The 13610-nt window shown below is 42.1% G+C and overlaps 1 protein-coding gene across 4 annotated transcripts in view; it reads right to left on the bottom strand.

Moving 5' to 3' along the window:
- Positions 1–237: 237 nt before the first annotated feature.
- Positions 238–13610, bottom strand: part of CCDC83 (coiled-coil domain containing 83) — a 54121-nt gene continuing 40748 nt past the window's right edge. For all 4 annotated transcript variants that reach the window (XM_045182054.2, XM_045182053.2, XM_045182052.2 and 1 more), the window contains 4 exons: positions 11137–11258; positions 7510–7589; positions 6778–6977; positions 238–852 (listed from right to left, as the gene is read on the bottom strand). In XM_045182054.2, the coding sequence (XP_045037989.1) occupies positions 691–852; positions 6778–6977; positions 7510–7589; positions 11137–11258 (564 nt within the window). In that variant the 3' untranslated portion in view covers positions 238–690. The remainder of the gene's footprint in view (positions 853–6777; positions 6978–7509; positions 7590–11136; positions 11259–13610) is intronic.

Below are 13610 nucleotides of genomic sequence, written 5' to 3'. Positions count from 1 at the left end.
GAAAGCTTTATAAGTAGATCTTGCCTTTAAATGAAATGTTGATGTCAAATTCAGGCCCAGTCACCGTTGCCTTGGTTTGTGGTACCCATAAGAGGGAAATGGTAATGGCTTACCTACGATCAGCTGTTTAGATTCTATACAGCTGATGGAAGAGGGATCTCCCTACTGGTGGAATATTTTGATACGATAAGTTACCACCCTCAAATTTATCTGTTTGTAAAATGCCTTATATTCATTATAAAGAGTAGAAGGTTAAAGTAGAGTAGGCTTGAGCCGTGGAATGGCCAGCTACCATTTAGCATCCTCAGAGGAAAGATGTGTAGGCAGTGCTATACAAACCTCTAAATGTTTGTTAGAAAAAGTGCTAATCAAACTATTTCATATTGGAATCGTAGATGAATCTATGAATTTTTAAGTGATAAGGAGCCTCAGAGCCCATCTTGGGTCATACTTCTGATTGCTTGAATGTAGTAATATAAATCGTACTTTCATTTTTGTCACTCATACCATGCAAGTAAATGGATAGCTGAATACTTGGAACTTTGATTTTAAATGTAATTATGACCTTTAGCAATAACAACTTATTTAAAAATGGACCAAAGTATAAATCAAATGGGCAACTGATGTGTTTCAGATCCCAAAGAAAATTTATAAGGCAAAGTTGTCATTATCACTTTGCAGCTTTCTTTCTTAGAGAAAAGACTTCATCATTTTATGTGTGATGTGGCTTTCAGGGCTCCTGACATCGTCATTGAGTTTGACTGGACCTTCCTTCTCGTGAAAATGAATTGGCATCTTCTTGCTGTCCACACGCATAAGCTTCACTTTCAGGGGGCCCAAGTTTACATAACTCTGTGGTGAAGAGATACAGAAGAGAATAGGAGAGGTTATTCAGCAAGTTACCCTATGAATAAGGTTTCCTTTATCTGACAGATTTCATTTCCCTCCTGATTGCCTGAATGCTGTATAACATGTGACATATGAGAACTACTAAAAATAAAAAACCATAAACTTATATACCCAGTGGGACATAGCAGGCAAGATCTCCCAAAGAGCAGGCAGCACGTCTGGCAGGCTTGCCTTTCAGGAGGTCGGGTGGAGGGGCACCAGCTAGAGTGGGGAGCTACAGGTGCTGTGTGCTCTTCAATGAGTAAAAGAAAGTGTTGGCTATAGATAGGATACGACCACAGCGGAGTTTTCTGTATTATTCAAGAACAAAGGGAAATATCTGCAAACATCACTTTGACTATTAATATTCTAACAGTGAGCAAATTCTTAGGAATTTTGTCCTTTCCAAGGGCCTTTGGCTACTATATAAATAAAACTTACAATATTCTGCCGAACTAACTGTAGTTTGATATCAACAAATGGAATGAAAAGTCTATATGAAATCTCACAGCCACCCTCAAACTAGGTTGAAACAGCTCAGGCCCTCCTTGATGTGCCTCCCTCTTGGGAGCCTTCCCAAGTCTTAATGTTTTCTTTTGAATTCCTTCAACGCTTCAGCAAACCTTTCCTGAGTTCTGACTATGGGCCAAGCTGTGTATCAAATGCTGGGGCACAATGATAAGCTCACACACTTGTCAGAGAGACAGATACAGGTGGTACATTCCTCTCGCACAGTAATTAATAATATTCTTATATCTCCTGTTAGCATGTAAGTGATTTGAGGGCAGGGCCTGCCATATAGGTATCTTTGAGACTTCATTTCTTCCTGTTCACTCCCGTAAGTCCCCAAGCATCTAACAAGTACCTGGAATGTCATGGGGTCCTCATAAACATTTATTAGAATTTTTGAATGTCAGAGAATGAAAGAAGTCAATGTTGTATCACTCAAGAATGCATACAACTGCATTTAGTTTTTAAAATATATAATTATGGAACTATCATAGGTGAAAGGAGAAAAGCAAACTGATAGACATCTACTGCGTATTTCGGAACCTAATGCACTGTGTGAGTCCGCTCAAACGGTCATAACGCAACACCACAGACCAAGTGGCTGAAACAACCAAAATTCATTTCTCACAGTTTGGAGGATGGAAAGTTCAAGATCAGGGTGCTAGCATTATTGGGTTCTGGGGAGAGCTCTCTTTCTGGCTTGCAGATGCGCCCCTTCTCACTGTGTCCTCACAAGGTAGAGCCTAATGCTATAAGGCCACAGGCCTATCAGATTAGGGCCTCATCTTTATGACCTCATCTAACCTTAATTATCTCCTACAGAACCCATCTCCAGATATAGTCACACGGGGTGTTAGGGCTTCAACATATGAATGGGGTGGGGGAGCAGGCAGAAAGACGTAAAGTCAGTCCATAACATACACAGTGCCATTTTCACCACATCAAAAATGTACATGGTTGGTAAGAAAGTCTTTCATTCAACCAAATAGTATCCGATTTTGGAACTTTGTAGACAATTGCCCACTAGCCTGAGGTCATTTTAACATACTAGGTGTCATGATTCCAAGATACTCATGGGGGTGTTTGAATGCTGTGGGGACTAGAACTTTAGTCTTTAACTGTGTCACTTGATGGTAGCAGGACTGAGTTTTAGTTAGTTAAAGTTTTTTGTGAATTTATCTAGTTTCTTCTGCTTTCTTGTATCACTCTTTCTCCTATAAGATTTAGGTACTAGGAGAACTCTTTAACATATTGGTAGCAAAGGGTTGATGTGAGAGTAATTGGAATGTACCAAAAGGTTTTATTTTTTAAACAATCTTTAAAATTATGTTTTATTGATCATGCTCTTACAGTTGTCCCAATGTTTCCCCCTGTGCCCCCCTCCACCCAGCACCCCCACTCCCTCAGGCAATCCCCACACCATTGTTCATGTCCATGGGTCATGTGTATCAGTTCTTTGGCTACTCCATTTCCTATACTGTACTTTACATCCCCATGGCTATCCGTAACTACTTATTTATACTTCTTAATCCCCTCACCTCTTCACCCATTCCCCCACCTCCCCCTCATCTGGTAACCATCAAAATGCTCTCTGAATCCATGAATCTGTCTCTGTTCTTCTTGTTTGCTGAGTTTTTTTTGTAGATTCAATTGTCGATAGATGTTGTTTATTGCCATTTTATTGTTGATAGTTTTGATCTTTTTCATAAATAAGTCCCTTTAACATATCATCATATAATAATAGTTTGGTGATAATGAACTCCTTTAGGTTTTTCTTGTCTGGGAAGTTCTTTATCTGCCCTTTGATTCTAAATGATAGCTTTGCTGGGTAGAACAATCTTGGCTATAGGTACCTGATTTTCATGACTTTGAATATTTCTTGCCAATCCTTTCTAGACTGCAAAGTTTCTTTTGAGAAATCAGCTGGAAGTCTTATGGGAACTCCCCTGTAGATAACTAACTTCTGTTCTCTTGATGCTTTTAAGATTCTCTTTTCATATTTAACCTTTGGCATTTTAATTATGATGGGCCTTGGAGTGGGCCTCTTTGCATCCATTCCTTGTTTGGGACTCTCTGTGCTTCCTGGACTTGCATGTCTATTTCCTTCAACAAAGTAGGGAAGTTTTTTTCATTATTTTTTCCAAATAGATTTTCAATTCTTTGCTCTTTCTCTTCTCCTTCTGGCACCCCTATGATGTGAATGTTGGAATGCCTGAAGTTGTCCCACTGGCTGCTTATGCTATCCTTGTTTCTTTGGATTATTTTTTCTCCTTGTTGTTCTGATTGTTTTTGTTTGTTTGTTTTTATTTTGCTTCCTTATGTTCCAAGTCATCTATTTGATCCTTGACTTCATTCCTTCTGCTGTTGTTTCCATGTATTGTTATTTATTTCAATTAGTGTATCCTTCGTTTCTGACTGGATCTTTTTTATGATGCTGAGGTCCTCACTAAGTTCCATGAGCATCCTTATAAACAGCGTTTTGAACTCTGCATCTGATAGATTGCTCATCCCCATTTTGTTTAGTTCTTTTTTTCTGGAGTTTTGATCTGTTCTTTCATTTGGCTCATGTTTCTTTGCCACCTCATTTTGGCAGCCTCCCTGTGTTTGTTTCTATGTATTAGGTATAGTTGCTATGACTCCCTGTCTTAGTAGCATGGCCTAATGTAGTAGTTGTCCTGTAGCATCCAGTGGCACAGATTCCCCTATTACCCAAGCTGTGTACTTGAGGTACACCCTTTTTGTGGGTGGCTGCGTATACCCTGTTCTTATAGTTGAGGCTTGATTGCTGTTGGCAGTCAATGGGAGGGATTTACCCTGGCCAGCAGCTGCAAGGATTGGCTGTGACCATTGACCACCAACCTCTGCCCTCTGTGGAGATCAGCTGTGCAGGGGCAGGATGTTGGTGCTCTGACATGGTCTGTAGCTGTCCACTGGGTGAGCAGGCTCTGGAGCTTCCCAGGTGGTGCAGGTCACCCTGCCCAGGGCCACCCTGCCTGAGCTATAAAGCATCTGAGATGGCTGCTACTTATTCTGGGCTTGGAGATTAACAGGCAAAGCCAAGCTGTGAATCTGAGTTGGCTGCTGTGAGTGTTGTGGCTGGGGGCACTTAGTAAGAGGTACAAGGACTCTGGGCTCACTGAGTCTGGCTGTTGCTTGTTTGAGAGGATTTAGGAGGTTGTGAAGCATGAGCCAAAACCAGCCACTCATATGGAAAAGTCACTGTTAATAGCTGTAATTTGGGTGGGACAGAGCCTCAAGGGATCTCCAGGGTGGAACAAACAATGTTATACAGGTTGATCGAGTCTCAGATATGGCAACTGCCTGCCAGCTCTGTAGCTCTGTGTGGGGAGCATTAAGAAAAGGGACAGTGGCCTCTGCCTTCCTGTCTGTCTGAGAGGAAGCTGTCCCCCAGCTCTCACCTTGATGCCAGACACTTCAGTTCTTCTCTGTGTGCCACTGGTGCCTTTCTTTCTGCTACCCTGGTGCTAGAGCTCAGAGGGAGTGAGTCTGAGTACGTCCATATATAAGTTGTTTAAGAAGAACTGATGGGTCTCCAGAAGTTTCTTCCACTGACTCACTCCCTACTGGTTTTTGCAGTCAGAAGTTATGGGGACTTTTCTTCCTTGCACTGGAACTCTTGGCTGGGGGGCCTGGTGTGGGGCTGGGACCTCTTACACCCAAGATATCCCTCCTGAATTTTTATTCATCACACATGGATGTGGGATCAGCCTGTTCCGTGTTTCTGCTCCTCCTACCAGTCTGGATGGATGTGGTTTCCTTAATTCTGTAGTTGTCAGACTTCCACTGAACTCAATTTCTGATGATTCTGAGTGATGGTTGTTCTATAATTTAGTTGTAATTTTGATGTTGTGCAAGGAGGCAAGCTGTGTTTATCTATGCTGCCATTTTGACTGGAAGTCAAAATTTAACAATTTTGCTACAAACTTCTCAGGCTAAAACTCCTATTTTGTATTCAAAATTTGTGCTTCCTTTGCTCAAGTTTCAAATTACTTGCAATCTTGTCACTGGACCTCGACACAACCTCCAGGGAGAGCTGGCTCCTTTAGTTCTCCGACATCACATGCACGCTCTCCGAGGTGAGCCTAGGCAATCCCACTGCTCCTGAGAGAATTCAGTGATCACATCCTGGAATGACCGCCATCCCAGAGAAAATGCTGAACCCTCTTTCTTTTCTCTCCCTCCTCTTCTGGGCTTCTTCCTTAGGCAGCACGAGCCTTTAGAACTCAATCCAAAAGGTGCGGCCATGTGGACCCAAGGCTGAGAAGCCGAGGGCAGGGGGCAGTCTCGGAGCCATTTGAAACCCCAAGGGAAGCGCCTAAGAGTCTGTGGGCACAACCTGAGCTTAGATTAGGGAGGGATGGCTGAGGGGGTCATTGCCAGACCTTGTATGAAGAAGGGGGCTATGAAATGGAGGCTCAAACTGAAAAGACAGAATCTCATGCCCCGAAGGGTGAACTTCGCTCACGGCCCTCAGCTTCCTCATCTGTGGGAAATGGCGCTTGGAGGGAGAAGGCAGAATGTACCAAAGTTTTTAAAATCAAAATGCTTGAATACTCCGGGTTTTCTATAATGGTATATATGGCAGTTTGTACTTTCCAAAGATGGCCACACTAATACGTATCCTATGCCATATGGTTTTCTGACAATATATACCAACCTTCTTTCAAGATATACCAGCTACATTTCCTCCACCTGGGTGGAACTTTATAACCACATAAACCAGTAGATTATGAGGGAAGGCATGGTGTATGATTTGCTAAGTCATGCAGAACATTGCATCTTTCACATTAGCCTTTGGGATCGGTTGCTCTTGGAGAAGCCAGACACCATAACATAGGGACAAGACGAGTGCCCTGTGATGAGGCCCCTGTGAAGAGGAACTGAGGCCTGCAGCTGGTCAGCATCAACCTGCAAGCCATGTGAGTGAGTCCCCTTGGAAATGGGTCCTCCTGTGCCCACCAAGCCTTCAGGTGACTGCAGCTCCAGTCAACATGTGACTGCAACTGCCTAAGAGTCCGAGTGAGGCGTGTGCAGTGGGGCCCTTCCCAACGCCCTAACCTACAGAAGCCCTGAAAATAAGCAATTATTGTTATAAGCCACTAAGTCTGGGTGTAACTTGTTATGTAGCATTAGATAACTTACAAGGTATACTAGGAATAGAGGTCTATAAGTGACTATAGGTAGTAAATTGGGCAAGGTAGGGATAAAAATAATATCCAACGACAGATGTGAATGGTGGACAAATTTTACTAATAACTGCAAATAGAATTTTTTCAAAGTCCGTATTTTAGGTTAGTTTTCTCCATTAACAAAACAGCGTTATCTTAGCAGTCAAAATTGTTTACTCCCGAATCTTACCTTGAAATCCTGCTCATCCTCATAGAGTAAGTATTTCAAATCCGAGGCTCCAAACTCCGGACATGAGCTAACCTCATCTGTGTCCAGATGCTGCTCAGGTCTGACGCTATCCCCCTGACTCAGCTCTAAGGCACTGATCTGAACCGATGAGCTCATCATGTCTCTACTTTCTCCTTCTCCGGGCTCCAATTTGGGCTCCTCTGGGATGATGAAAATAAATTAATTATGTATATATTTTGGACAGATAAAAATAAAAGTACAATACGTGCTTTGTCACATGTGTAATTTGAAAGACCTTTGAGAATCTCCTACAGGAGATGAATTTGAGAATAAGAAATGTAGAATCTATGTATTAAAGTTACAGTGAATCCCATTTTCTGAAACGCTACCTAGGTTGTATTTCCTTCTGTTGGTGAATAAGTTACAGTGGTCACGGGAACCTTTGTGTGTGTTGGTACTTTGGTCGGTTGGCTAGATTGGAAACCACACCAGTGTAAAAAGTACAGTCTCCCTTTCCAGCAGTGTCTATGCGATGCCCTGTGAAACATGGTGACTTCGATGTGAAAATAGGACAGGAAAAAGGAGACAGGTCAGGGAAAGTGCTACAAGAAGAGGAGGAGTATGGAGGGGATGGCGTCTATCTCTTCCCTGAACAGCCCTTGCATATAGGTGTCTGTTCATAATAGATGCTCAGTAAGTGTTTGGAAAATCACCATTACAATAAAATAATACCTATGTGTATTTCTGGCAACTCCAAAGGCATTTCTTCAGGTGGCACTTCCTGTCCAGCTGCTTGGGTAAGATAGAGTCGCCTAAAAGAATAAATAAGAAACGCATTCTGGCAGTCAACAAACACCATGCCCCTGGCTCACTAGTGTCTATCCCTCTTCTGGGTGCCAGAGACACGTAAACGAGGCATATAAGGCCCAGTGGGGTGGCAGGCAGGCTTACAGTATTTTAGGGTGATGGTTTGTGCCATGATGGGTCTTAGGGTGAAGGAAGGGCATTCCATGCTAAGGGAATAACACACCATAAAGTCCCAGAAATGAGAGTGAGCATGACACTGGTTAGGTCGCTGCTGTAGTAATCTAGGTGAGCAATGTTAGTGGCCTCAATGGGATGGTTTTAAAATAAAGAGAAAAAGAGAAAGAGTGAACAGTAGGAATCCAAGATGACATGTAGGTTCTGAGTTTCCCTGAGAGGCGTGCTTCAGCTCCAAGGCTGATGAGCTCTGTCCGCTGATGCTGCCCTCTGCTGCCCTTTTCAGAGTCCCACTGAATTTTCAATCAGCAAGTAGAATGCCTTGAAAGCTCTGTATGGCATTTCCATGAGGCTTGCACGCAGCGATGGGGCCCCTGAAGATATGCAAACAACCCCTCCTGTTTAGCAGCTCAGCACCAAAGCACCTGGTTTACACCTGTCATTTATTTAAAGGACATGAATAAAGTGTTATTCAAAATGCTGAAGGCTCCAGAAAATAATGTAACTATTACATAAAATATTTATACCCATAAAACCTTCTTCAGACTTAACTTGGTAAAGGTGAGTTTCATTTGTAGCTCTGGTCTGCAGGTATACATGTCTCAGGCCATGGAATTCTCTTCTGATGTTACCATTTTGAATAATTAAGATCGTACTAAATGCCACAACCTTCATAAATCTGTTTCTCTCTTAATCATTAGTTTATCGTCACTTACATGTGGCCACAGGGCAGCAGTGGTTGATATTTAACAATATCGAAAATACTTTAAAGAATGTTATTGTCTGAAGTTAGCGTTAGAAAGATTTGTAGGTAGTAGTCCACTGAGCCTGAACCCTGTGACAGCTGAGTTCCTGGGCACTCACCTCTGGGTGACATTCATTCACCTCATCTAACGAAGCAAACGAATGCTGTGGCATTATGTGTGAGTCGTGAAGGGAAAATGTCAGGGGAGCTCCGGATGGGAAACGGAGTAATCACTCCATTAGCTAGAAAACCCCATTCTTCATCCAAATAAGAAAAAGAACTTTTTATACAGCCGCCGAGGACAGTTATGTCTATTTCTCAGCACACTACTGGTATTATACCGGACTGAATTCTCAACAGAAGAGGCGGACAGAGCAATTGCTATGAAATGTACAATACATATTACATTTCTTTGGCTTGAAAATGGGCACTGTAATAGTTCCTGAATATATATAAAGTTTTCCTCTGGATAAGATGTGTAACCAATAATTGAGGGTTTACATACTCTTCTGTTTCTTTCTGGAGATTTTTCTAAAATGTTCTAAAAAGTTGCCTCAGGGAGTTTACAGCCTAGCAAGGAAGCAGACATTAAATAAGGACTCACCAGTGGGATGAAATGCTGGGTAAAGGGGAGAGTTCGGGGTGCTACGGCAGCACGCACTGGGGCACCTAACCCCGTTCTTACAAACGTCTCCCATGCTGTTCCTTTTTCTTTGGACAGATATTGATTACTCTGAAGCAAGAGTAAGCACTCATGTCTCTCTCTCAAAAAAACCGAACCACAGAGCACTGATGAAAAATGTGGATTTTACTGAAGATTTTTGTGGGGAAGACAGAGGACAGGGTAAAACTGCCTATGACACAGCAAACAACTTAATGCAAATCCCCATTAAAAGTTTCTCATCTCCTTTCCTGTCCTTGCCACATTTTCTTTGGCCAATGAAAGAACTCCCCTTTGTTTTAGTTGGCACTTCACATTCTCGTCAGCGCCAAAGCAGGTGCCCCAGCCTGAGCTGACCGAAGCAGGAAGTGGGGCTGGCAGGCTACAGGGAGCTCTTTTCTAAGGGTTGGCTGCTCCGGAGAAGAGGGCAGTGGACAGCAGGTGGAGCGGTGGTTATAAGCCACAACACTGACAACAGCTGGCAGAGATTAGACGTGATTACACAGAAGGGGACAGTTAGGACAGGTAGCAAGGATTAGAGGCGAGGCAGGAGGGTGGGGCTGGAGACCTGATCCTAGAGAGGAGGGCAGGCAAGAGAGAGCACTGCCTTCTGGGGGACAGTGAGGCTCCACCTGCTAGGGGCCCTCAAGGGCATTAGCTTAGGAGTCTGGTGATACAGGATCCCACCAATCAACCAGTTCATTCAGCTCCACTGCCCACATCACCTACAATGGTATTTAACTCTCCACGGCCTCTTTCTCTATCCTGCCCCGCCCAGTTGCTGCTCCCTATGAAGTAAGTGCACTATCTGCCCATTTCTCCCATCTTGTGTCCTGACCCCTCTCTCTTAACCCACCAAACAAAACCCCTACAACTTATCTGCATCCCCTCTTCTTGGGACACATTAGGAAGTTCGTACACAATACTTTAATTGTACTCAAATAGTATTTGTCCACGCCACACAAGCAATTACTCAGGTGGAAATGTTTTGCTGGCCCTTCCACTGTGTTGAACTTCTTTGCCTTCATTCCTAGATGCAGACATTTCTCTCCCATCTTGCACACGTACACCCTACATTTGTGTGATTTCTTTCCCCTCTCTCCCTAAACATGCTACTAATTAGATTATTTCTTCTTTCTGACTACTTGTCCAAATCATGAATGCCACTTTGAGTTTTAATTCCATCTTTTTTCAGGGCCCTGATTTTCCATCAAAATTGATGTATAAAGACTTCTTTGTCAGGTAAGACAAAACCTACCGTACAAAGCCAGGTACACAAATGGTTTCTCTTGGGCAGGCATAGATGTGACTTTGAATGCCACACTATTTTCTCTGCCTAGAAAGTAGTTTGATTCTTCTATTAAGTATCAAAGGAAACAATTGTATATATATATTTTAAAATTTTTATTGTTATTCAATTACAGTTTTATGCCTTTTCTCCCCATCCCTCCACCTCACCCCAGCTGAACCCCCCTTCTTCTCCCACCTCCACCCTCCCCCTTGGTTTTGTCCATGTGTCCTTTATAGTAGTTCCTGTAAACAATTCTATATTCTACAAGGTAAGTAGAAACCCTTCCAGAACACTTCCAGGAAGCTGCCACAAAATTGATCACTCCCTCTTCTGTGCAAACTGTACCTCATACACCTTCCGCTGCACTGTTCTGCATTTATTTTGATGCCCATATTCCCTGCTGCCCTGGAGGCTTCTGAAGGTCACCACTTGCGGCATTTGTAGTAAGCGTTGGCTATTATGACCACAGCGTATTGCCGGAAAGAGCAAGTCAAAATTTGCACTGTACACGTGGTCGATTGTGTTAATAATGTACCTTCACCATGCCCATTTTGTGGGTTCCTTTCTTTTCAACTACTGCAATTTGGCTGGAGCATGAAAGAATTAAATCATCCTTAAAAACAGCTTTTTACAGTTACAAATACTTCCAAAATACTTTCTAGATATGTTAATAAGTTTCACCTGGGTATTTTGAGATCCACAAGTCTACAGTTGAATAGCTGATCAATGAGCATCAAATTTTCTTCTTCCAGTTCATGAATAGCTTTTTCCATTATTTCAACTTCCTTCCTATGATTTGCAATCTGTTCTTGGAAGAAGAGAATGGGTGGTTGGTATTTATTTAGTTTTACTTAGTCTTCTATGAGAAATTCAACTCCTAAAAGTGCTTTTGCCTGAGAGGAAGATCTATCCTGCATTATTTATTACTGGGTGTGCTTTGTTCTTCCTCTCTAGAAAGGAGTGGGTGTGACTCTTTTCCAGGTCATGTGCTGAACTCGTTCGCAGGGGTAGGCCGTTGTTACTGAGTGGCAGGGGTTGTCCTTTCCTACTCTCTAAAAGCATTGCCTACAGATGAGACTATAGGCAGAGATAAATAAGAAAATAAGATTAATTAATTTATCAGTATGGTATATTAATAGCGAAATGAGGCTATATATCAGGTTAATTATAAACAACACCGAAAACTAATAATACTGGGAAAAAAGTAAGTTATGGCATTTAAAAAAGTATAGGCCTAGAGCCCTTTCTATAAGCCTCTATAATATAATTTTATTTTCTTTTAGTACTGAGGCTGTTCTGAGAAATATCAGGTAGATGACATATTATTCATTCATTCATTCATTCATTCATTCAATTGTACTGTATGCCTCTATGTGTCAAAAACTATAGTACACTTTCTAAAAAAGAACCAACAAGATAAAATAGCCTTTCAGTGTCTCTTAGCCTAGTGAGAAAGAGGGCGATAAAAACAGAAGAGAGTGTGATAAAACCACAGGAAGCTGCCCAGGTGCAGTGGCAGGAGACCCAGGTGCAGCCCCTGTCTGCCAGGTGTCGGGGCGGGGCGGGGGGAGGGTGGTAGTAAGGGAGAACTAACAGATCTTGAAGGCCATGTAGCCTTTCCCTAGGCAGAAAGGAGAGAGTACGCTCTAGGCAGAAGGAACTACATGTGTAAAGGCACAATTATTTTTGTGTGGCTAGATACAAAGTGGGAATCGGGAGAGGTAGGAGAGGAACTGGACAATGAAGGAAGAGGCACATGATGCTAAAGAGTCTGGCTTTTGTCTTGCAGGTGATGGAAAGTTATTAATAGACAGGTTTAATTAACATTAAGTAGTATGGCTAACTCAAATATGAGCAAAATTTGCTGGCTACCTTGATACAGTCCTGATTAGCTCTTAAAAAGCATATTTTGGTAACTTCTATCTAAAGAAGGCTTGATAGTGGGAAGAATATATAGGAAAATGTTACTAGATAGAACCTGCAACCACCTCTCTCCCTCCCCAAACTGGAAAAATCAGTGTCTTGCGGAAACATGAAACGAGAAAGCCATGGGGTGAGGTGCAGTCTCTCCTGTTAGGAGTTGCCCAGGGTGTAATGAACATGAGTACTTAGAAAGAGATGAGTAACATTTCTGGTCTGTAATTGAGATTTAATTATTGTGTTTTAGAATCTGGAAGCATTCAGGGTATGACCACATGCGTACCTCTATCACATGAGTCATTTATTAAGTGCTTGGACTCTTACTATGGCGAGGTTCTGTGCTAGATGTAGAACAGCAAATTAAGCATGGCTTCTCTCAAGAGAGTCTACAATCCAGGGAACAAGTATGTAAATAATTATAATATAAAACAATACCAGTGTCGTAGTAAAGGCTCAAATATTACTGGTGGCTCCGAGTTAGAAGGAAGAGCATGTATTATCCACCTGCCTTAAATAATTTAGGGAAACCATTAAGTCCATAATATTAGGTTCCAAAGCTAGGGGTTAGTGCTGTAGGATCGCGTATGTTGATTCCAAGCTTGATTACAAGCTTGAATGCCTTAAGGAAAAGTTTGTAATTTTTAAATGTCAAGGGATGAGAAAAACTATAGAGTTATACACAGAAGGAATTAATAGAACATTTGGAAATGTTTGACCTAAGGGCTTGGCATGCTTGGGAGGCAGCACACACAGTTCTTGGTCTCATTCCAAACCTGAGAATGAGGGCCCTTTTAGGGAGTTAAATCCAATCTTTCGAACTAAGGATATCCTATGACATCACCTACCCCTTTAGAGTAATAAGTAAGGTTCTCATAAGGGGCTGTCTCCTTCCCAGCCTTTTGAATATTAGGAAAATGGAAATTAGTTTGTTTTATAGCCGAACAAATACATTTAGATTTTCTAGGGTAAGAAAGTGGAAAGGAGAAAGTAGAAGACCACCTTTCCTTCCTGACCCTGCTCTCCCCCAAATACCAAGAAAGGTACTTAAGAAATTGAGACAGACAATTTACTTAAAGCTTAATAGTTAATAATTTAGTCAAGGATCTAGGATCCTGAATAAAATGTACGTTCTTGAAATTTTCCCCTGTAAGATCCAAGTTAGCGTTATGCCTCCTCAAACTTGAGACTCTGATTGCTAACCTGTTTGCATCCTTTTGTCTGATTTTTCTGGCTTT

Source organism: Desmodus rotundus, chromosome 5 (genome assembly GCF_022682495.2).
Source record: "Desmodus rotundus isolate HL8 chromosome 5, HLdesRot8A.1, whole genome shotgun sequence".
NCBI lineage: Eukaryota > Metazoa > Chordata > Mammalia > Chiroptera > Phyllostomidae > Desmodus > Desmodus rotundus.
The sequence above is the reverse complement of the archived record's forward strand: the minus strand, read 5'-3'. Positions and strand labels throughout refer to the sequence as shown.